The sequence below is a fragment of the Ostrinia nubilalis genome, chromosome 28 (genome assembly GCF_963855985.1).
Source record: "Ostrinia nubilalis chromosome 28, ilOstNubi1.1, whole genome shotgun sequence".
In the NCBI taxonomy this organism is placed as follows: Eukaryota; Metazoa; Arthropoda; class Insecta; order Lepidoptera; family Crambidae; genus Ostrinia; species Ostrinia nubilalis.
Window position 1 is genome coordinate 894712 of NC_087115.1, and position 25738 is coordinate 920449.

Below are 25738 nucleotides of genomic sequence, written 5' to 3' on the forward strand. Positions count from 1 at the left end.
CTAGTCGGGGACACTGGTCACTCGTTGGGGTCACTGGTTACTTGTCGGGGATACTAGTCACTAGTCGGGGACACTAGTTACAGGGTCACTGGTTATTAATCGGGGATACTAGTCAGTGGATGCCACTAGACACTATACGAGGACACTGGTTACTAGCAGGTGGTGGACCCGAGGACATGGGTCACTAGTCACTAGTCGGGGACTGGTCACTAGTCTCTAGTCGGGGACTGGTCACTAGTCTCTAGTCGGGCGGGTACACTAGTTACGGGGTCACTGGTAGCTAGTCAGGGATACTAATCAGTAGGGGACACTAGTCACTAATCGGGGACACTAGTTAGTAGTCACTAGTCGGGGACACTAGTTAGTAGTCACTAGTCGGGGACACTGGTCACTAATCGGGGGCGCTAGTCACTAATCGGAGACATTAGTCACTAGAATCAGAATCAGAATCATCATTTATTTGCTATAAATGTGGTACAGGAGATGGATACAGTTAATGGTTAGGTCTCACAATTAGTCATTTCTGACATGCAAATATTAAATTAAATTAGTCGGGGACTAGTCGGGGACTGGTTACAGGTCTCTTGTCGGTGGAGTACACTAGTTACGGGGTCACTGGCCACTAGTCGAAACACTAGTCTACAATATCTCACCGTGTGCAACGTTTCGCCAGTCCACCGCGACGTGGTTGTCCCGGTCCCGTCTGTTGGACATCATGGGCACGCCGAGCGCGCGCAGAAGGATGACCAGCGACTACTCGGGGACTGGTCATTAGTCGGGGATACTAATTAGTAGGGGAAACTAGTCACTATACGGGGAAACTGGTCAGTAGTCGGGGACACTGGTCACTAATCGGAGACACTGGTCGCTAGTCTCTAGTCGGGCGGGGACACTAGTTACGGGGTCACTGGTCGCTAGTCGGGGACGCTAGTTACTAGTCGGGGACACTGGTCACTAGTTTCTAATCAGGGACACTAGTTACGGGGTCACAGTTCGCTAGTCAGGGACACTGGTCACTAGTAACTTAATCAGGGGACACTGGTCAAAAAGCGAAGACACTAGTCTCTAGTCGGGGACACTGGTCACTCGTTGGGGTCACTGGTTACTTGTCGGGGATACTAGTCACTAGTCGGGGACACTAGTTACAGGGTCACTGGTTATTAATCGGGGATACTAGTCAGTGGATGCCACTAGACACTATACGAGGACACTGGTTACTAGCAGGTACTAGCACTAATCTACAATATCTCACCGTGTGCAACGTTTCTCCAGTCCACCGCCACGTGGTTGTCCCGGTCCCGTCTGTTGGACATCATGGGCACGCCGAGCGCGCGCAGAAGTGTCGCAAGCGACTACTCGGGGACACTGCTCACTAGTCGGGGACAGGTCAATAGTCGGGGATACTAGGTCACTAGTCGGGGACTGGTCACTAGTAACTAGTCGGGGACTGGTCACTTGTAACTAGTCGGGGACTAGTCACTAGTAACTAGTCGGGGACTGGTCACTAGTAACTAGTCGGGGACTGGTCACTAGTAACTAGTCGGGGACTGGTCACTAGTAACTAATCGGGGACTGGTCACTAGTCTCTAGTCGGGCGGGTACACTAGTTACGGGGTCACTGGTAGCTAGTCGGGGACACTAGTTAGTAGTCACTAGTCGGGAACTGGTCACTAGTCTCTAGTCGGTAGGGTACACTAGTTACGGGGTCACTAGTCGGAAACACTAGTCTACATTAATATCTCACCGTGTGCAACATTTCTCCAATCCACCGCGACGTGGTTGTCCCGGTCCCGTCTGTTGGACATCATGGGCACGCCGAGCGCGCGCAGAAGGATTGCCAGCGCGTGCGCCGCGTGCCCGGGCGCGCCTTGCGTTAGCGACGCTATGTTCAGGCTCTGTGGAAACATTATATTAAATAAATAAATAAATATCTCTGGACAATCTCACACAGCGCTATATAGCCCCAAAGTAAGCAATTAATATGCTTGTGTTATGGGTGCTAGCTTAACGGATATACTACTTATATACTTTTTTTTTTTAAATACATACATATTATACATAGTAACACCCAGACCCGTCACAGAAATTAAAATTCATCATTTCAATTTCTGCCCGGCCGGGAATCGAACCCGGGACCTCTCGGCATAGTAGTCCGTTCTGAACCACTACACCAAACGGCCGACACATTGTCACATTATTTAGGCCAGTGGTTCTTAACCGGTGGTCCGCGGACCACTGGTGGTCCCTGGAGGCATTCCAAGTGGTCCACGAAGTGCACTTGCACACCTTGGTCAAAACCACTTTTAACAGTCCTTTTTGCAGTCAAACTGGTTTACTTTTGACCGATTATGATTATGAGGTGGTCCCTGACAAGACAGAAATTTGGTAAAATGGTCCCTCATGACATAAAGGTGAATAACCACTGATTTAGGCAGACAGACAGTCGTGCGTGGGGTTGGAATTAAGGCCTGGTTCAGACGCGCGATTCATTCAGGCTTTCCCTAAAGAGTATAATGTATCATTTCTTTCTCACGGTTTCCACTAAATATATTCCTTGTGGCTTTTCCATTGCCGTACCTATTTTATTTATAGGCTGCTAAGAGCTAAGCTCCTCTCGGATACCTCGTTTGCTACAACTTTGCCCAATAGCAAGGTAAGCAGAAAATCTATCTCCCACTTTTTTCTTCCAGCTGCCAGCTTTATAGTCGATTCACACATATCCGTGAAGCCACAGTGCATCAACGTGTTCGCTTCTGATTAATTTCGTTGCGGGTCAAATGACAGTTTAACTTTCCCCCGGGACAAACTTGACCTTCACTGGTTGGGTTATTGGCGGTCAAGCTGTAGATCCTGGCTACACAGGAGTTGCAGCGGAACTTTTTATTTATTTTATTTTTCTTTATTCAGAAAACCACAGCTCTTTATAATAATAATACAAACAGGTATTTTTGTTCTTACAGCCAATAATGGATTCTAGAATAGATGTGAAACGGGGGCGTGGCGCGTGTCTCCGCGATATGCCCAGAAACGAACATCGCCCGCGACGCCAGGTCAGTCGCGATTCAGTCGTACTGAGGAAATGTTCTCCGATATTGTTGGATAATGCGTCGTAACGTGCAATAACATAAGTGAAACGAAGAACTACAGGAACAATGAAGTCATTTACCACATGTAAGTATTGCAAATCCATTGGTATTTTGCTTATAAATAAAAAAAACTAAACATTTTTACGAACGAATTCAGTGCCGTGACATTTACTGCGATATCGAAATTAGTGGTGATAAAAATTCAAACACGTTGTACATTGACGATTTAGTTAGCAACCACTTTATGTCATGCGTAACTACTGCGCAATGTATTTTATTTCTTCCGATATCCACTGACGCGTGAAAATACACAGTACGGCCGCATGTGCCGGTCGTAACATAGTGCAGGGCTCGTGTTCTAATACGGTTTCCTATTATCGATAAATAGAAGTAAATTATTATTTTCTATTTTCTAATTTTGAATGAAAAAATCATGAGTTGCTTGCGATTTTTAAGTTTTTACAAAAACAATAACAATAGTAGAAGGGATTAGTAACTGTCAACTATGTAATTACTATAAGAGCTAGTTGAAAGCCTAATATAGGCATTATTTTTGATAAACATAGGCGGTACGAATTTCGCCATAATTAAAAAGTTAATGCGCGATAGTAGTTAATAATAATTACAGTGATCCTGTTATTATTATTAAAGTAAATAATAATATATTACCAATATTGTAAATACTGGTAAAAATCGCAAGTACCTACTTAACCCATGACTTTTCATACAAACTTTGTCAGTCTATAACTTCTATACTCCATCGATAACGACATTGAGCTTTGGTTGGGGTAAATTAATATAAGGTAACTTCATTTAGTCCCAATAATTGATTCTGAGTTTTTCGTCCATACAAAATGGAACTGACTCCTTTATGCAAAAATCGTTAAAGAACATAATAATAACGTATAATAATAAAAAGGTTTTCATACAAGCATTTTTTCAACCAATTTCGAGCCTTGCCCCCAGGATTTAAAGTATCGATATCTTATCGACTCCATTTTATCTTTCTTCTCTCTAATTGCTTTTTTCAAAGTGTGCGTCACGTCACGCGGCCATTGATTGGCCATAAGGCACGCCTTCTGGCCAATCACAGCACTTTTAAGCCGGTTGCACATGTTGTCGTAGACTCTCAGTCGCTTTGTTTTTACACAGTTGAATGTGTGTGTGGGAGCTGTGGTGGGGGAAATGTGGGGACACTGGTTCTCGTTGTAGTTACGCGCGACTTCATATCTATTCTCTTTCTATGATCTGAGTACATACCTACACTCGCGAGCAAAAGTATGGAATCACTTACATAAAGTTGTTTCCACGAGATCTTGTGTACTAACGAATTTATTAGTAACACAAAAAGTGGCACCATTTTAAAGATTAAACTTTTATCTTTAAATTGATACCAAATTCATTTAAATCACACCAGTATTTAAAAAGATATCCCGGCTGATGTGAAGAAGTAACGAAAAAGACATGTATCAACTGTTTGATACGTCGCGAGTTGCGGCCTATTTACCCCCTATAAAAGCACGCGTTTTCGGATTTTTGCTTTCACACGTTGATTCATACCTACACATCTCCGCTTCTTTTGACACTTTAACTGGGATTCTACACCTTCAGAAGCAGCACAAATCGTTGCACTATTGCAAGAAAGGCTCAGCCAGCAGGCTGTCGCACGTCAGCTCCAAATAATCCAGTCCTGGGTTTCGAAAGTTTTAAGACGCTTTCGGGAGACTGGTGGCTTTATCTCGAGACCAAGTTCTGAACAGCGCCGATGCACATCGCAGAGGGAAGACCGTTTTTTCATGTCAACCACTCTATGAAATCGTCATTTGACTGGAATCGACGTCCAGCAAGAGCTCAGAAATGTTCGTAGGATAGCTGTTAGCGAGTGGACAGTTTTTCTAAGATATAAGCAATAGAATTTGACTCCAAAAAGGCCTGCCACAGGCTCGAAACTGACGGCAGGTCACCGATAAGCACGCTTTCAATTTGCTCGTACACATCTCGATGGGAAGTCGAGCAAGCCACCCCCATAAGCCACTGTTTCAGCGAACCAGCACTGCACAAATTGCTCCCCAGGCCGCCTATAGACCCGACCTCTTCGACTGCTGCATTGCAAACACAGTCTGCATTCATCGGAGAACAAAACTCGCCTCCATTACTCGCCTTCCCATCAAAATAAGTGCGAGCTAATTGAAAGCGTGCTTGTCGGTGACTTGCCGTCAGTTTCGAGCCTGTGGCAGGCCTTTTTGGAGTCAAATTCTATTGCTTATATCTTAGACGAACTATCCACTCGCTAACAGCTATCCTACGAACATTTCTGAGCTCTAGCTGGACGTCGATACCAGGCAAATGACGATTTTATAGAGAGGTTCACATGAAAAAACGGTCATCCCTCTGCGATGTGCACCGGCAATGTTCAGAACTTGGTCTCGGGATACAGCCACCAGTCTCCCGAATGCGTCTTAAAACTTTCGAAACCCAGGACTGGCTTATGTGGAGCTGACGTGCGACAGCCCGCTGGCTGAGCCCTTCTTGCAATAGTGCAACGATTTGTGCTGCTTCTGTAGGTGTAGAATCCCAGGTAAAGTGTCAAAAGAAGCGGAGATGTGTATGAATCAACGTGTGAAAGCAAAAATCCGAAAACACGTGCTTTTATAGGGGGTAAATAGGCCGCAACTCGCGACGTATCAAACAGTTGATACATGTCTTTTTCCTTACTTCTTCACTTCAACCGGGATATCTTTTTAAATACTGGTGTGATTTAAATGAATTTGGTATCAATTTAAAGCTAAAAGTTTAATCTTTAAAATGGTGCTACTTTTTTTGTTACTAACAAATTCGTTAGTACACAAGATCGCGTGGAAACAACTTCATGTAAGTGATTCCATACTTTTGCTCGCGAGTGTATTATACTACTTTTCTAATATTATTATAATACTTATTCCGTAATTCTTTTCTTATTATTATCAAGGTACTACACGCCTGTATTCACAAACGATGCTTACTAAAGTGAAGCAGCAAATCGAATTCACAGCGTTGAATAGAGCTGTGATTTGTTCGTGTGCGTCCACGCGCACTGTGAGACCTCATAGTAATGTTTGTGAATACGGGCGTGAAAGATGCAAGTATTAACTACTTACCTGATTCCCCTGTTTAAACCCAAGCTGCGGCATATCCTCCCCCTGATAACTGAGCCAGAGGAAGTTCCTCGGCTCCAGCACACCCTCAGAGGAAATTTCTTGGAACATCACGCACGTGTTCAATTCTATCACGGACATCGCTTGCTTGATTCGCAATAAATTTGAGTCGTTTGAAGCTGAAATAAAGGAATAAGTAAGAGTAGGTACCTACGTAAAACTGCTTTCAAGTAAGTAGGTACTAGCCTAGTACCATAGTAGCCTACTTTTGTTGATGGATTCAGGGAAAAACTTTAAAAAATAATACGAGTAGATATAATTTTGTCACCGGAGAATCGTAGACATTGGAACTAAAGGGCTCAATGTTGAACCAGCATTCAGTATCATTTCAGTTAAATTTTCAATGTCATTTTAGACGTACGTGGTGACGGAAGGCAGAGTAGAATACATTAAATTTTTCCACCAACCCTGTAGACTTAGCTTAGGGACACATACAACAGAGAACGGGCAGCAGCGCTCTCTAATCTTTTAAACTGCGGTCTCAAACCCGCCTGTAAAGCCTGGAGATTATGGCAAAACCCTCCACTAAAGTGGAGGAGGCTCATAGTCCAGTAGTGGACTGTAAAGGGCTGTTGATGATAAATAATTATGGCTAAATGATAATAAAATCCAAAATACTCACGTATATCCTTATCCACCCCATACATAACCACCCCAAGCGGCCACAGCTTGTCTTTATAATACTCTATATTCGCATCAGTCAGTTGCGCCGACGCCGGCACGTCGTTGATGCGTCTAGCGCTCGCCTGGCCCAGCGAACCGCATTCGGAGTGGTAGTGAGCATTCAGGTAGTTGCGATCGGTGGGCGGCAGGAGAGCCGAGCGGGGGACCGAATCCTCCTGTACAGAGGCATTGCTAAGTAACTAAAGGCCCTTTCCCAATCCAGTTTTGCTGGATCCTGCATAAATGAATGCCGCAAAACTGGATCTATGTTCTAAATTCTAATGTTCACACGCCTGATACCGTTATTTGCAAGATAAAATTGCAGGAAACTGAAGTAGGAACACTTGGATCCTGTTTTTTTACTGATCCAGTTTAAGGACCCATTCCCACGGCTATCCAGATTTCCGGGATCCTGCATTGGTGGATCCAGCAAAAATGGAATCCCGTTTATTGCAAAAAGTTGCTAGTGGGAACAGTGTAATGAAACTGGATCCTGTTTTTAGCTGGACCAGCTTAATAGTCATTTTCCATCGCACTCCAGTTTTGCGGCCTACTTATTATCTAAACTGGATCCTGTTTTTGCTGGTCCAGTTTAAAGACTCCTTGCTACGGCAATCCAGTATTGCGGGATCCTGCATTAGTGAACTGGAGTTTTCAGATTACGTATACCGTTTTTTGCAAGTACTTGGTTTTTCGCAGGAAGCTGCTAGTAGGAAGGAACAGTGTAACTAACTGGATCCTGTTTAATGACTTTAGTAAGCATCAGTGAGCGGCGCCGACGCCGGCACGTCGTTAATGCGTCTTTTGCAGGTACTAGGTTTTTCCGTTTTTTGCAGGAAGCTGCTAGTAGGAACAGTGTAACTAACTGGATCGAGTTTAATGACTTTAGTATGCATCAGTCAGTTGCGCCGACGCTGGCACTTCGTTGATACGTCTAGCGCTCGCCTGGCCCAGCGAGCCGCATTCGGAGTGGTAGTTCCGATCGGTGGGCGGCAGGAGAGCCGAGCGGGGGACCGAATCCTCCTGCGGGATAAGCCGGAGCGAAGTAACTAAAAGTCTTTTTCTATGGCAATCCATTCTGCATTAAATTACTGCGTCCCGTAAAACGGGACTTTTGTCTCCACATGACCTTATCCCGATTTTTACCCGACTGCGCCAGAAGGAGGGTTATGTTTTTCGAGTGTATGTATGTATATTTCTTTGGCACGGCCTACAGCCTAAACGGCTTGTGACACTCAACGATCCATTTGACCTCAACTCGCGGGAATCTAAATAACTTTAAATATGATCTAACTAAATGTTACTGTTGTACAAACCATCTCGTGAAACCGCTTGACCAAATCGTAGCTGTTGTAAATTGAAACTGAAAAGAAAAAAATACGTTACAAAATATGGTCCTTCGAGCCAGATTCACAACCGAATTGCAAACCTAGCCTGGGTTGCACTTGCACCATCTGACTTTAACGAACGTCAAAAAGGTCAAACTTCATACAAAAAGCACCAGTGATCGTTATAGTTCCGGTTAAAGTTAGGTGGTGCATCTCAGCCTTAGTTATGGAAAGAAACGTATGTTAAAAACATTATTTCTTTACCGTTCTGTATGACGCTAGCTTTCAGCATGTCCACTGTGATTCTAGCGATGTCCTTCTGGTTGATGCATCTGTACCCTATTGGCATGTCCTGGAAGGAGAAAATGCGTTAGTACATTAAATAATAACTTTTCTCAATGAGGGCTATCTTTTTATTTTTACATGACCTTTTCCTGAGTTTTAAAAAAGGTTCTTCTTGTCAGAAGATAAGACTATTTGGCAATTCATTATCATTTCAGCCACAGGTCGTCCACTGCTGAACATAGGCTTTCCCCAATGATTTCTTGATTAGATACCTACTGCGCCTTCCTGCTACCTTTATGAGCTCGTCGATCGTGGCCTCCGCTCCAGAATCTTGCTGCCCCAATAACATAATCGCAAAATATTAAGCAGCAAGGCTCTGTGGAGGCCACGTACCGGAAAACGCAGCGTGGGACGTCCAGCAGTGGACGTCCCGTGGCTGTGATGATGACGTAGGTACTTGTATTTCTTTACAATCACAGTGGGAAACAGGTTCCTGTACTCACTACAACGCTTTTACTAGAGTTTACTAGAGGGGGGGGGGGGGGGGCAAGTCATACCTAGCTTCTGACCTAGGAGGGGCGTCATACCTAGCTTCTGGCCTAGGTCAAGTTATGTCTATAGTCTGGTCTGTGAGCACGTAGAATTTGTCCAATGACCCCAAGCTACGCATACTTATCGCTCGCGCGTAATTATATTGCTGTCGCGACTGTGCGACGGGCGCCCGCAGTGAGTGTGCGAGCGCGACAATAACATCACCACAACGCTCTTGCTAAAGTCATAGCCAATCGGCGGGCAGTCTTTCTTCTTATCAGGGTTGCTGATGTACAGAATCTTGTTTTCAGCAGTCGCAGTGAAGTTAGTCGGCGTGTTGAAGAACTTCACGCAAAGCGTGGTCAATTCATACCTAGCTTATGGACTAGAAGGGGCGTCATACCTAGCTTCTGGAGTAAGAGGGGCGGCATACTCATCTTCAAGGTCCTGAGTGTTATAACCGGACACTGTATGCTAAACAAGCACCTACACAACATAGCATAGGTGTTACAGACAGCCCACTGTGCAGGGGGTGCATGGAGGCAGAGGAAACACCGCAGCATGTGCTCTTGGAGTGCAGTAGCGTGGAAGAACAACGGGCTCAATTTCTTCGATCACCATCGTCGCTGCAGGAGGCCTGTAGCAGCCTAGACGGGCTGCTCGCCTTCTCGGGGATCTGGGGTGGTTGGAGTAGGAAGATAAACCACAAATCGCGCACAATGGCCCAATCATGAGGTTAAGTGCGGTATTCGATTGCCCTGCAAAACTAACTAACTATACCTACCTAGCTTCTGGCCAAGGAGGGGCGTCATACCTAGCTTCTGACTTAAGATGGGTAAGTCATACCTAGCTTCTGGCCTAGGGAACTTATTTAGAGCCAGTGTACTCACCACAACGCTCTTGCTAAAGTCATAGCCAATGGGCGGGCAGTCTTTCTTCTTATCAGGGTTGCTGATATACAGAACCTTGTTGTCAGCAGTCGCAGTGAAGTTAGTCGGCGTGTTGAAGAACTTCACGCAAAGCTCCTTTTGCAGACGAGCGAACGTCTCCATAATCTCGTCTTGTGAGTGGAGGTCTTGTGAAAAAAGAAATAGATGGAATGAATGAACCGACAAGCACTTTCAAACATATGCATCCCCACTTCCCACCAATATTGGCACCATTTAAAAGCCTTGTTTAGACTTCATTTCATTAAAGGAAAGGTGCCCAAAAAATGTGTCTGTAGAAGAATCCAGTCACTTCTTCAAAAAATAGGTAGGTAGTTACGCTTGAGCCAACTTTTATGGCTATAAAACTGTTAAGTTGGAATTAATCGCTATCCATCTGTTAAAGAGGACACGTGAGATCATTATTTGGTTTTATAACCATAAAAATTGGTCTAATTGATCCCAGAGGTGAGCCCAAAGTGAGGTCTTTTTTCAAGTCACATTTATTGTATATGTTACTCGTTTATTAAGAAATTAAATGTGTTTTTCTTTAAGGATATTTGTTGGGCTTTCAAATAACACCAATATTGTTGGGGCACCATGATTGTGTCAGTAGAAACGAGTTTTCCTGTAATACGTAGGTGGGCCGATTTTTGTGATGACCAGTGTATTTAACCACTGCTAGAAAATCACTTACAAAACGCATCTAAAATCGATTCACCCTTAAGAACTAAGCTGATAACCTTGAAACGGCTGAACCGATTTTGATAAAAACATGTCTGAGAATCAACTAACATTAAAACTTTCATAAAAACAGTAAAGTTGCATTAAAACAAAATCCGCAATCTCGTTTACCTAGATGACATAGATTTAAAATTTAATTCACAAAAATTTATCTTTTCAATACAAAATTTAATCAGTTCCTAAATGAGTTCTGAGATAACAAACATACAAAAAACACCTCCTTTTCTGCAATCTAACAACTCACCATAGTCTTTAGTGTTGATCGCATAGTGCACAATGCCTTGGGGCCAAAGTCTGCAGTTGCCATAGCCTGCGCACAGCACTAGTAACAGCCAGAGCATGTTGCTTGCAATAAAACTGTTTTACGATTGAAGAAAATTGCTTTTCTGCTTCGGTTGAGCGGAATGAAGTTTGCGATTATACGAAAGTACAAAAGTAGGTTTTATTTGCTTAGAATTTGATAAAAGGTTAGCAGCATAGAGATATAGAGAGATGCCAACTAATGCGCCGAGTTCGAAACTCACACCCGTATTCACAAACATTACTATGAGGTCTCACAGTGCGCGTGGACGCACAGGGTGACACACGAACTATTCACAGAGCTTTATTCAACGCTGTGGGTTCGATTTGCTGCTTGCTTCACTTAAGCAAGCATCGTTTGTGAATATGAGTGTCAGTGTCCCATTAGAAATTGACATACCTACACAAAGTAATCAAAAATGTGCTCATTATCCACTGTACTGCACTGCGGTATCAGTACTCAACGGTCGAATAATCTTTAGTACTACGCAAGCAATGTAAACTGTCTACATTATGACGTCTGCAGCAATGTGTTCCGTTTATGGGCATATTGCTGCGACACCGGCCCCGCCCCCTTTTCACATCTCGTTTTAGTTTCTGTTATCTGTGGTTAGCAGCTATACACGGGCACTTTGAAGCCCGGATTCCACCAAGTTATGAATAACCAATCAGTTTCATTATTTCCACATCCACTTCGAACTCCGCTCCGCTTCGGTGGAAATGGACCGAGCGGAGAAGAGAGAAGTGTTGGGTTTTTATAGAATATAACAGCGGCGGCAGAGCAGTGGGCCGAGTGTGTGTTTACATCAAACGTCCTCTCACTCCTCACTAGTGAGCGCGCTAAAAAAAAATTATGAAATTTTAGTTCTTGGACGTTTCCGCTAGGGGCGCTGTAGAATCCGTCATACATTTAATGTCATTTTTTTACGCGCTCACCATTTGATGTAAACACACTAATAGGCCCTCTGAGCAGAGCCCCGATTACGGTAATTTTTAACGTCTCCAATACAGACGCGTTTCTTCGATTCTGCGATACGATTGTGCGGTGGGTGTTTCATAGACTGACAGCTGACAACTACGCACAGCTCACACATCTCTCCGCTCCGCTTTGGTGGAAACCAGGCCTAAAACAGCTAGCTATCGACAGCAAAAAAACTGCGACTGCACAGAAAACTACAGTATTCTGACTTAACAACAATTTTGGCTACTTTGGGTGTCACGATGATGCTGACTGTACCTACCTAACTACAAAATAGTACTTACCTAATTACAAAATAATGTAATTATCCTACGTATATTAAAGCGAAAGGTCGTAGATTCATCTCAACTGAGACAGACGCTTCATCAAGTGAAAAAAGTTCTGGATGTCGATTAAAAATATAATTATTTGTAATATCACAGATTGTTAAAATCACATCAATTATTTTTTATAAATTCCAATAAAGGATATAAATCGAAATTTATATGGACTAGAATTCTACATTATTGTATGAACAATTAACATTAAATATTAGCTAGCTCGTTTGCTAAAATGTTCTTGAAACATTAATTTACTCATTAATTTAAACAAATCATTAAATTGAGTATATTATAGGTGTTGTTAACATCGAGTGTTATGAATTAGGCCTGAATCTTACGTATTGTGAGTTTTTACACATTTAACTTTGTTCGTCAAAACTAAATCACCACAATTCGTGTTACAATCCAGTCTGGTCTGTGAGCACGTAGAATTTTGTCCAATGACCCCTAGCTACCCATCCTTATCGCTCGCGCGTAATTATGTTGCTATCGCGCTCGCACACTCACTGCGGGTGCCAGTCGCGACAGCAATAATATAATTAAGCGCGAGCGATAATGATGGGTAGCTAGGGGTCATTGGACAAAATCCTACGTGCTCACGGACAGGGATTTAACTGAATAAAATAATTATAATGTTTATAAACATCTGTATAAATAAATCTATAAGTTATGAAGCTATTCATTGGTATTTTAATTTTAAATAATTTGATTATTTTTACATTGACTAGCCCAACCAACTTTACTAAACGTAATTCTTCAAACTAAAAGTATACAAATTGACTTTTTTGTATCTTAATTTTGTTACTTTACAATCCCATGATCTCTCTAATGTCAAAGTGATTCACGATACAATAAAAAAATATTTGTTATAATAAAAAACCTACCATACTTACAACTTTTTCTAGTGTGGCAACACCACACACGCCGAATACAGCAACACTTAAAACTAATAACAGTCTTCTTTCTTGAGGTACAAAAATAAAACGCCATGTTGTCTCCATTTTAGTTTAGTCATAAAACCTTATTAACTAAATTAAACATTATTACAATGTTACTTAATATGTAGGTAGGTAGATCGTTTCATCCACTCGGACGCAGAATGGTGGATTCTCCCGCGAATGTGTGAGTGTTATCGGTACACGCTAATGCTCCATGAGTGCACACGCACACTACAGTAATGCCTTACGGCTTGCTCGGACCACACTCCCCGCACCCCGCGCGACCGGGACCACACATGGGGCGCGGCCGAGTGGATGAAACGATTATCATGGGGCAAATTCATATGGGCCATTTTGTGTCAAAATTGCACCTTATCACCACTTGATAAGACGCCATTTAGCTTGATGTATTATACAGTGTCAGCGTCAATAGTTCATGACACCCAAAGTGGCCAAAAAGTTGACAACATAACCTTATTCCAATGAGGGCTATCGTTTTTATACTTAACAGTTGGCACCCCTGGCGATTGACAGGACCTTACTCTACAGTGGCGCTAACTGGTGAGCGCTAAAACGATAGCCCTCATTGTAACAAAGACGTGTTGCGAACTTTTTGGCTACTTTGGGTGTCACGGAACTACGGAACGCTGACTGTGCTTTAACTCAATATCCCCAGTGTATTTGCCCTTACAATCTTGCTAGAAATGTGTGTACTTCATAAAACTTTAACTATGAGACAACGCTCAAAACCCAACTCTAAGGCCCAGAACAGACGGTGTAACGCAACTGCAACGAAACTGCAACTGCTAGTTACTTTTGAGTTGCATCTAAGTTTCTGCCATAGCGTCCGTTGAGAGACCACACATGACGCGACCAGTTTGAAACTTTCAGTTTCATTCATCAGAATCATCAGAAAGTTGCAGTTTCGTTGCAGTTGCGTTTCACCGTTTATTCTGGGCCTAAGTCAAGCATGTGATGGTTTTTCAATACTTAGACTGAGTCAAGTTTTGAACGTAGTTTATAAAATGAACCTTATGCACACCAAATAGAGTTCACAACTCGATTGAAATTCAAACAGATCAAAGCTTCACGCCCGTATTCACAAACATTACTATGAGGTCACAGTACGCGTGGACGCACAGGATGACACACGAAACAATCACACGCCCGTATTCAAAAACGATGCTTGCTTTAATGAAGCAGCAAATCGAACGCACAGCGTTGAATAGAGCTCTGTGATTGGTTCGTGTGTCACCCTGTGCGTCCACGCGCACTGTGAGACCTCATAGTAATGTTTGTGAATACGGGCGAGAATCTATGACTGAGTTCGAATCCAGTTTGATTTGCTTTGTAATACGGACTTGATTTCACACTGCCCTAACACCTCTATAGTGACATTTTTAAATACTAATTACCTAAAATACTTAGTTTAGAAAGCCAAATATACTGACAAATTCAGTAACAATACTACCAATCTACATTCAAACTTGTGATTGGTATCAATTAATAAAATTGTGTTCCACTGATCACATACAATGCTTCTTGAATTCCTTTTTGAATACTGTCTGGCCACTAATCAAATCCAAAATTTTGCTCCTGTTTCAAAAACAAATTCATTTATTTGGCAATATTTTAATGATACGAATACTATTGATATAAGTGGTTTAGTCCGACAGCTACAAAAGTAGGCAATAGATTTTTTTTTATGCTAGACAAGGCAGGTATCTGACCACAATCGCACCTGATGTTAAGTGGGATGCAGTCTAGGATGGTACATATCTGCCCTGTAAGTGCCTATTCAATCTCGCCTTGAAAACGCCCGGATTATATTAAAAAAATTAAGTGGTTATTAAGTGGTTTAGTCCGACAGCTACAAAAGTAGGCAATAGATGTTAAATGTTTCATTAAAACACCTAAAAAAGTCTTAAAACGTAAACGTAAAAAGTAAGCAAGGTTGTTCTTTAATCGATAAAATGTTTTTTTCACTAGATTAGCCTTTATATTAGAATTAGCAGTGACCAAACAGTATAATATAGAAACACAATTCAAGGTCATAGCACACTTATCAACCTGGAAAGGGATCAACACCGTATCGCCTTTCGCCACAAAGAATACTGACCACCACAAGTTGATACGGTTACGATCCATTTCCGGGTTGATAAGTGTGCTTCGTCCTTTACAACGTAAACAAAATTCACTCACTTTTGGCTATCTAAACGAAATATTCACTCTCTCACGCCTCCGTCTAAATCTATACCGTCCTCACATGTACACAAAGTTAAATCGGCATAAGCTCTGGGACAGCGATGAAATGATCGGTCCGTACCCTTGGGCATTGTCATACAACTCGAAGAGTGGTGCTGCAACCAGTTTGTAGTTCTTCGGCACAGCAAATAGCGCTCTGTCTTGGAGTTGTACCAGGAATAAACGCTTGTGTTCTTTGGGCTTTGTGATGTGCGGTGGAATGTACGGGTATTGTGGAGGCTCGAAGTTAGGCCGCCACCAGTTGCCTGAAAAAGATTAATTTTTGATTACTTTACTTGTTTTTGGATGTTTGTAGGATATTTTGGCTTATGTTACACATATTATGTCGGCCGTTTGGTGTAGTGGTTCGGAACGGACTAATATGCCGAGAGGTCCCGGGTTCGATTCCCGGCCGGGCAGAAATTTAAATGATGAATTTTTATTTCTGTGATGAGTCTGGGTGTTACTATGTATAAATGTACGTATTTACATTTTTTTTTAGAAGTGTATTATTTATTATTATTTTTATTTTGTTTGACTGACTTATAATTGGGCTAATTTAGTAAAAAGTTGGCAATGGGACAACAAAACTTTTGTACTAAAACTGAGGTATAAAGAACTTATTTCTTCACAATGCCAATGGGAACATTTTAATAGAGTTGACCGATGAATATCCCCACTTTTCTATGTCCCACATTCATGTTCCCACGTGAATAACTGGATTAGAAGAAATATAAGTAATTTTAAAAAAAAATGTATTATCTAAATAAGACGTAGCTTGGGCAGACCTCCCACTAGGTGGACCGACGATCTGGTGAAGGTCGCGGGAGGCGCCTGGATGCGAGCGGCGCAGGACCGGTCTTTGTGGAAATCCTTGGGGGAGGCCTTTGTCCAGCAGTGGACGTCTTTCGGCTGAAACGAACGAAATAATCCGAACTCACCAATCGTGTCCTCGATCAGCCAGTCCTGCTTCACACCGTCTTGCCTGCCTAGCGTTTCCGTCAGCAATCTCTTCAGGCCTTCAATTTCATCCTGTAAATATGTTCAAAATAGCAGGTAAGTAAAATGAATAGGAACATTTAATATTTATTAAACAAGTAAATTAATGTATTTAAAACTAAAGTAGAATAATAAAGAAGGCATTTGGTACGTCAGAGAGGAAATAAAGAGCCACATAAATTTTCAAATCATCCAAACTCATCAGTCCAACAACTCATGACTATTGAAGGCTTCCTATTCAGCAGACTGCAAAGAGCTAGTGTCAGGGGTCTCCTTAGTAGATTCCAGGACAGTTGAGAAACCATGACCACTGAGGGCAACTGAGTCACTGGACTCCACCCTGCACATGACAAAGAACAGTGCAAACGGACACAGGAGTTCCCTACAGATTTCTGCTGAGAACACGGATATGAGAGAAAAAAAAATTTGGTACGTCTCAAATAAGCTCAAGCATTAAGCATCAACGTGGAAAGCATTGGGGGAGGCCTATGTTCAGCAGTGGACGTCCTATGGCTGAAATGATGATGATAAAGCATGGGAAGGAAAGATTGTTCAAACAAAACACAAGGCAAATGAAAGAACTTACTTCACCAGGATTTAGTTCTCCGCCCGGCAGCTTGAAGAAAGCAGTACCGAGCTGCAGTAACAGCACGTGGGGTAGTCCGTGCTCGTGAACTAACAGAACACCTTCAACAGACCTGTAGAGAAGATGAAATTTTTGAAAATCCCATTCACACATGATACATAGTCTACACTAAATACATATAAAGAGGAAAGATTTCATTGTTTATTGGTATTGAATAGGCTTTAAAACTATTGGACCAATTTGGAAAATACTTTCACCATTAAATTTCTTACATTTAGTGAACATAGGTGGTACAAAGTTCGCCTGGTCAGCTAGTCCTAAATAAGTAACTAATAGGAAATATACATCACTTTTCATCACATTTTGTGTATTCATTTGGTTAGTTCAAATTATAAATGCAAACAAGTCAAGTTACTCTAAGATAACACTTTACATGCATTTAAAAATAAGGTACCTACATGTAATTAATTTTAAGAAAAATCATTAGTAATCATCACTAACCCATTAATCAACTTAAAATGCTTCAAGTTACACTAATTAAAATATACATTTCAATCAAAATTATCAGATTCTATTGTGATTTCTAGATAGAAAAAAAAACACCAGCCAGAATTCGAACCTGCAACCATAGCTGGTGTAGTTACAGACACACAAACTATATACAGAAAAATACCACGATTCTGAAGCCATTGAAAGAAAGAAAGAAAAATATTTTTATTTAGTACCAATACAAAAATCAAACTTAAATTGCATTAGAATTCTTGTGGTATTGTTCTAGGTTTACCCGTTTTGGTTTAACGTAATGTTTAACAAATTTAAATTAATTAAAACAGCTATTTTGAGTGTGGGAGTTAGTCAAAACATAACCTCACCTCCGCATCCCAATTTTCACAAATTCTTCCCTCATCCTCTGGAACCTGGCGGGGACTGATGCATCTTTCTCGAACAGGGACTCTTTGGTGCCGAATGTATAATTTGTAAGGGGATACAAGTTTATTGTTCTATTCAAAGTGAGACTAGCGTTGCTCTGACTATTCTGATGCTGGATTCCAGGTCTGGCGGGCCACGGCTTGTTGCCTGGTTGTCCTTGTTGCACTGCAGCCATAATTATTGATGAACACTACACAATCACAGAACAGTTAGAAACTTGTGCGCGGATCGCGACTCAAAATAAAACTGAAGCAAAATTTTTGCAGACGCTAAACAACCGACCGGCAGCCATTAACAACACAGATTAACAAATTAAAGTGACGTGCCCCCACTCGATCACCGCGTCACTTGATATCGCACGTGGTATTTATCGGTTATGTCGATAAATACCACGCGCATAAAAACCGGTAAACAGACATAATCTGTGGCAGTTTTTTTTTAATTCGTTGTTATGACATTTGTTATCAGCTGATGAGCATCTGCGAAAATTCTAAAACTTTTGTTATTTTTCTTGTTATTTTCTGCTAGATTTCAAAAACAATGTCGCAACAATTAGAAATATTAACTGAGAACCTGTCTCAATGGACTTCAGTGAGTTTCGTCACACCGGAAATCCAGAAAAAGGAGATCAAACCATTTGTTGCTCGTGAGTTACCTTTCTCCTTACTAACTAACACGTCTTTATTTAGAAAAAGCCTTAGGACAAAGCACAGTATTATTTAAGCTTTTGAAAAGCTGTAACAATTTTACAAAACATGTTCCGAAAAGTGTGACATAATTAGGTGATCAAACGAACTTACTAAGTGAAGTTCGATTTTACGCCAATGTTTACCATGAAGAGCCCTTAGGTTAGGAAGAGCCACAAAACGTCCATGTAATATCCAACCAAACCTACGTAAACTGTTAGTTATAGAAAAAAAATTTCTGTAACTTCGGCTTTACCTAATTTATGCATTTCTAGAAAAAAAAGAATTAAAAATAAAAACCGCCCGACACCTCCGCTTCGCGGAAACTGGGCCTAAGTAAGTATTTACTCTATCGCAAACACTAAACGTTAAAGTGGTTCACAGCCTACTATAGTAGGTACATCTTTATTTTTGAGAAAGTAGAGTTAACTAAGTATTTCTACTAGCTTTCGGACCGCGGCCCCCTCATAAAATGTTGTTTGTCACAAAAATACTTTATAAAAACTATCCTGTCTTTTTTCGGGGCTCAAACTATCTCCGATTTTCATCAAAATCGGTTCAGTGGTTTAAGGTTCGGCCAAACCAACGCGATCACACGCGATCAGCCGGCGTGCAGCGATGGCGATCTAAGTGATGGCATTTAAGTCTGGTGTCGCGTGTGATCGCATTGGTTTGGCCGAATCTTTAGGCGTGAAAGCGATACAGACAGACAGACTAAGCTACTTTCGCATTTATAATATTAGTAGGGATTTTTAAGTTTTATTTCTACAGGTCTATAGTAAGGAAATATGCCCATTATGATTAATCTTTCTTCCAGTGGCGATCAAAGAGCTGGAAGGCAACCCAGACAGTCGGTTAAAGTCTCTGATGAGCACAGACAAGTTCTCAGCTGTGCGCGCGGTGGTCAGACACTTCGCCAGGTGCAGATCGGCCAGCAAGGAGGCTTGGAGTCAGGAGGATGTTGTTACGTTCTTAGAGGGACTTAGGTGAAACTAAGCCCAGGCGCAGACCACCGATTTTTAGTCAGCCGATAGTTGGACCCGATTTTAATTTGTATGAAAATCAAATCGGTATAATGTGCGCTCTTCCATACATGCCCATACTGATTAACTGCCCGACAAAACTATCGGCCGACAAAAAATCGGTGGTTTGCGCCTAGGCTAACAAATAATAGGCATCGTTTTAGAGCTCTTTTGTATAGGCTATCTCACTGTGGAAATTCTCTTTTGAAGTTTGAATTGTAGTTTGGCGGAAAAAATCGCTTGGAAACGCTTTTAAGCAAAATGTCGATCGCAAAGCGATAAGTGTCACTGCTAAAAAATGAATTAAACACGTCACTATTAAAGTTAACGTGCCCTCGCCGAAAACTGACCTTAGCGATTGGCTTTTTGCTTATAAGCGCTTTCAATCGCTTCCGCCAAACGCCCCCATTAATTCTATTCAAACTTAGAATGAGAATTTCCACCGCTATGTAAAACCAGTAAAACAGAGCTAAAAACGATTCTAAAATTAAAACTTACAGTAATATTATGTAGCGTACTCCACACAGCAGCAGCAGACTGTTTTCTATGTAAATATATCTATGAATCTCTCCCAATGATGTCCTATCGCTAACTATAGAGATACATAGAATCCAGTCCACACAATCTTAAGTTTAAAAAAATCCATTCATGCAGTTTTTTTAAGTAGGTTCCTTTGCAATCTTCCAGGTTTTCTCCAGAATGTGTGTCAGAGCTGGCGTCCTTAGTGTGCGTAGACAAGATATATGAGAATATCCCCACACACTTGAGGGTTAAGCCGGGGTTAGCAGGACTACAGTGGAAAATTGATATGTCTCTAAGGTATGTATCTAAAGTCCGGTCGCCGAGCAGATAGAATTTCGTACAATGACCCCAAGCTCACTGTGCGATGGGCGGCCGCAGTGAATGTGCGAGCGCGACAGCAATATAATTACGCGCGAGCGACAAGGATAGGTGCTAGGGGTCATTATACAAAATTCTATCTGCTCGGCGACCGGATTTTACACGCATTTTCTCTTTATTGGTCTGTTACTATTTCCGTGACTTCACATGAATAATCAACAAACGCGCTGAGTTCAAAATAGTCGTTGAGTTTTTATAAATTCACTTAGTTTCAGCAATTTTCTTAAACCTTCCAAACTTAAACCATCCTCAATAACTTCCACGCACGCGAAATATTGATGATTAACGATATGCAATTAATTAGCTAAGTGTTTTCAATCCTTTCGTTAAACCAATTGGCTCTATTGTTGCTAATTATAATGGCATGATTCATAAACAATGTTTAAGTAATAAAATACCATCCATTAAGTAATTGATTCAGAGAAGTTGTTAATAGTTTTATTGTAACGTTAAGTGGGCTCTTATGTGGTACTAAGGTGATATTGGTGTTAAAATGATTATATTAATGCTTAAAAGGCAATTAATTAGTGATTATTAGGAAAAAAATAAGTTGGCCTTTTTAAACTTAAAGCCCTTTTATCGTTCCAAATATTTCTGCTTCACGTGTGCACGACGCAAAGCTATTTCCATACAAAGTTTAAATGCTTTAAAATGTTTATTTCCAGTCCGATTTCAATACTTATTTTACAGTGAGTCTAGGATTTAAGTACAGCCAAAATAAGAGAAAGAAAAAAGTAATTCATAACTTTTAAAACCAAGGCATTATTCTCTAACTGAATAATTTTATTTTTCAGCCAATCAACAATACATTCAGAGAGCGCCAACCCCCAACGTTGCAAAGAAATCCTACATCGTCATACTCACATAATATTAATTCTTACTCTCACAGACGGACAGAACCATGTTTATAGGCTGTCGTTAACTAAGTTCCATGAGTTGAGATACGCTGTAGCTAGCGCGTTGAAAGGCATGATTGTGTTGGAGAAAAGGAAATGTATGAGGAGAGACTGATATAGGTTTTCTTGCGGGTAGTCCAACAGTTTGACTACCGATAACTTCAGAACGTGACTACAGTACCTCTATAGTCTGGTCGCCGAGCACGTAGAATTTTGTCCAGTGACCCCAAGCTACCCATCCTTATCGCTCGCGCGTAATTATATTGCTATCGCGACTGTGCGACGAACGCCCGCAGTGAGTGTGCGAGCGCAACAGCAACATAATTACGTGCGAGGGATGGGTAGCTTGGGGTCATTGGACAAAATTCTACGTGCTCGGAGACCAGGCTTTAGCACGAAAAATTCTGAAGTAACCTTCTTTATTAGATTTAAAATGTTTAATTAAATTTTTATATGTTTACACTATTTATCTCATGTTAACTACTGTACTTGTTACGTGTGTTTACATTCCATGGTTTTCTTTTGTTATTTTTAGCAATATTTAATGTAATAGGTAGCAATACTATGTTATGGCGCGGGCGTGGTAATTACGCCATGCCGTGGCATATTTTGGTGTATTCTTTTCCAACTTTGAGATAAATACATAGTAAAGTATAAAAAGATATCAATGTAAATAAACTTAGCTGAAGAATTATACAGTATAATAACCTAAATTAATATAATAAATATATTTTCGGTGCTAGGGTAACCCTTTCTTAGAAATAGGGCATGTCTCACCACTTTCTGATAAAGTCTCTGATAGATAGGCTATCTGCCAGATAAACTAAAAATTTGTTTTCACGTCTCAAATAGTTTTATGGCGGTTAAATTAACTGATTATTGTATCCTTTATTTGATAGATAGTGATATGACAGATAACTATCTGAAACTTTATCAGGGACTAGTGAAATTGAACCTTAAGATGATTTCAAGTGCTTTATTTATTAATGTAAGTAAAACAAAAAAGTCCAATATTTTTTTGTGGTAATACAAATATGACTATATTCTCACTTTGGCCCCAATGTTAACTGGAGGAGAATGCCGGATGGCGTTAAGTTCGCCTTGTTTAAATGCATAATAGTTTTAAACCATAAGCTTATATTTAGCTTAGTTAGAGGGGTTAACGGGAATATTACAGGTCTTGTGCTTAATTGTGTCAGCGCCTGAGGTATGAGAGCGGCACGGGAGGGTGTTTTTGTGACGTCAAACGTCAGCGAGACTTCAGTGCCCCGATTGCGCTTATTTTCAACCGACTTCAAAAAAAGGAGGAGGTTCTCAATTCGACCCGTATGTTTTTTTTTTCTATGTTTGTTACGCGATAACTCCGTCAATTATGAACCGATTTGAACAAATCTTTTTTCGGCGTATAGGTAATACCTCAAGGGTGGTCCCATTTAAATTTAATAATAAAAAAAACAACCCCCAAGGGTGGAAAATTGGGGATGAACTTTTTTATACGCAATATCTCCGCCGATTATAAACCAATTTGAACGATAATTTTTTTGTTGAATAGGTATTATCAAAAGGGTGGTTTCATGTGAATTTGAAGAAAATATTTCACCCCCAAGGGTGGAAAATTGGGGATGAACTTTTTTATACGCAATATCTCCGCCGATTATGAACCAATTTGAACGATTATTTTTTTGTTGAATAGGTATTATCAATTTTTTTTAATTTTTAGTTCTTTTTTTGTGTTCACGCATTTGAAGTCGGTTATATTTTTTTTAAAAAGTTATTATAGTTACTACTACTCCTAGTAAAGTTATTAACCAATTAAGACAACACAATAACAAAACTTTATACGTAGCGTCTATTTTGTTTATGATATAGTCCGCTTCAATTAGTTCGTACAGGGATGTTATGGACATCCGTAACCGTAACCGATTCAAAAGTTTCGGATGTAGGTAGTTTAAATTTGTTTTTTGTGTAGCATACTTATTAGCGTCTCCAATTCATTGGCGCTTCTACTCCAGTTGCGCTCCGTTTTTCATTCCAGCTGAGGTGCAAATTCTGTATCGCGGTAAAGTTCACGCGCAAACAAAGACGAAACAACGGATTTAATCACTTACCAATAAAAGCAATACTATGTAATACAATCAAATGCTGTTTTCAAACGTAATTTAAAGGAATTTTTATTAAACGAACAGATGTCCGGTGCCTGAGTAGATGTTCTGTATCTCTTTCCTCTATTGCATAAACATAACTTTCTGATACATATAGCACTTTCTGATCACACATATAAAAAACGCATACACCTAGCACACACACTAAAAATTGTATGTACCTAATTGTTTAAGTTTTGTGAATTGTTAAGTTTATAATTACCTATTATATTATATTATTTGGTTCAAACATGTACAAATACTTTGAACTGTAAAATTGTATAAATTGTATTAATTGTTTTGGACCAAATAAAAATTTTTCTTTCTTTCTTTCTTAAAAGTCCGATCACTTCATTTTTTCACTAAAACAGCAAATGTTCGTGAAGGCGTTTGACTTGAATTTGAGATAAAGTAGCTTTCTTTTAGCTTTTACACAAAAAAGCAGTTGCGTTTTGTTTTCGTTTGCACTAGCTGTCAAAGTGACACAGCGATACGAATTTGATTTTCGTTCGTCGTCTAGTCGCGTATTTAGCGCAATCGGGGCCCTGATGTGCTTCAGACTTGTATGTTCTGTCATGTCATCATAATATGTCACCCTCCCGTGCCGCTACCATACCTCAAACACTGACTCAGTTATGCTCTAAAGCCCGGTCTGTGAGAACGTAGAATTTTGTCCAATGACCCCAAGCTACCCATCCTTATCGCTCGCGCGTAATTATGTTGCTGTCGCGACTGTGCGACGGGCGCCCGCAGTGAGTGTGCGAGCGCGATAGCAACATAATTACGCGCGAGCGATAAGGATGGGTAGCTTGGGGTCATTGGACAAAATTCTACGTGCTCGCAGACCAGACTATAGACCTCTAAACATCTGAATGGTGATCAGCATGAATTCTAAATTAAATAATATAGTAATAAAATTTAAGTATATCAATTGTAAATATGGTGCATCGTTCGCATTTATTCGTTAGAGTTTATTTTTATTAATAAAAATCTGAAATTATTTATCTTTTTTATTTCACATCACAATATTTATCACAAAATACATTAACCCATTATAGACTGAGTTTTCTTAAAGTGTCAGATTTTAGTTTTTTTGAAATGTGTTCATAATTATGGTCTACATAATGCTATACAAGCATTAAAAAAATTATCCGACCTGTAATCTAGAAAAAATATGCTGGTACCATATGGTACCGCTAGCCTCTTACAGTAGTACACATTTAATAAGGCGCGTCGTGAATCTTCGGCCACGCAGACAAGGACAAAATTTTTCCGATTATGTTCCCCGTCGCACTTGCGCAAGCCCCGCCCATTTCATAATTACACTGCAGGCCAAGTACGGGGAATAAAATATTTATCTTTTTGAAAAAGTTTAATAGAGTATTTAAATAAATAAGATAAGATAAGAAAAACTTTATTTGACACAAAAAGAAAAAATAAAAAATAGAACAAATACACTTGTGGTACCCGTCGTTGTTCCCGATTTCCATAACACAAGTGCTTTTGCTACATACTTTGGGATCGATCGGAGCGATGTACGCGTCTAATATGTATTTATTTATTTACTTGCTTTTGCCCGCGGTTTCACCCGCGTGAAATTTAGTTTGTCATAGATCGTCATAAATTATAGCCTATATGTTATTCTGGGTTATAAACAATAATAAGTTTCATCAAAATCCGTTCAGTAGTTTTTGCGTGAAAGAGTAACAAACATCCAGACATCCAAACTTTCGCATTTATAATATTAGTAGGATTATTTTTGTGGGATGTATTTAATCCATAATTTAGAAATGTTATAATTTGCATGCTACATATAATTGTAGCGAATTACGATAATGCACTTTATTTTATTTATCATATCTTTAATATACTGTACTCTAATAAATGGCAAATAAATATTTGAATTTCCGAATGTGAGAAGGTTAATGCTGAATCTATGAATGAATTGTGAATGTGTAGATGTACGGAGATTGGAGGCTCACAAAAATAAAACACTTTTTTTGCCACTATGTGTACTTTTGTCAGCAACGCGTCTACGCA

General features: G+C 40.4%; 3 protein-coding genes across 4 annotated transcripts; 1 reads left to right on the forward strand and 2 right to left on the reverse strand.

The window, feature by feature from the left end:
- Positions 1–209: 209 nt before the first annotated feature.
- Positions 210–10614, reverse strand: LOC135085170 (zinc metalloproteinase nas-10-like). Its single transcript, XM_063979924.1, has 7 exons — positions 9978–10614; positions 8536–8623; positions 8260–8306; positions 6903–7119; positions 6224–6399; positions 1745–1895; positions 210–280 (listed from the first exon to the last, which is right to left on the reverse strand). Exons 1-7 carry the CDS (start codon positions 10137–10139, stop codon positions 210–212), a joined length of 912 nt encoding a protein of 303 aa, XP_063835994.1. The 5' UTR covers positions 10140–10614.
- Positions 10615–13468: 2854 nt separating this feature from the next.
- Positions 13469–18340, reverse strand: LOC135085544 (cleavage and polyadenylation specificity factor subunit 5). 2 transcript variants are annotated; one of them, XR_010260156.1, is made up of 5 exons: positions 17996–18340; positions 17124–17235; positions 16480–16570; positions 14254–15804; positions 13469–14050 (listed from the first exon to the last, which is right to left on the reverse strand). XR_010260156.1 is itself a non-coding variant. In XM_063980325.1 (4 exons), exons 1-4 carry the CDS (start codon positions 18226–18228, stop codon positions 15557–15559), a joined length of 684 nt encoding a protein of 227 aa, XP_063836395.1. In that variant the 5' UTR covers positions 18229–18340; the 3' UTR covers positions 13469–15556. The 2 variants fall into 2 exon arrangements, 1 of the variants encoding a protein (XP_063836395.1); XM_063980325.1 differs by having other exon boundaries at positions 13469–15804.
- Positions 18341–18489: 149 nt separating this feature from the next.
- On the forward strand, positions 18490–24698 carry LOC135085255 (uncharacterized). The gene is made up of 4 exons (XM_063980006.1): positions 18490–18699; positions 19557–19725; positions 20449–20580; positions 21456–24698. Exons 1-4 carry the CDS (start codon positions 18594–18596, stop codon positions 21670–21672), a joined length of 624 nt encoding a protein of 207 aa, XP_063836076.1. The 5' UTR covers positions 18490–18593; the 3' UTR covers positions 21673–24698.
- The last annotated feature ends 1040 nt before the right edge of the window (positions 24699–25738 follow it).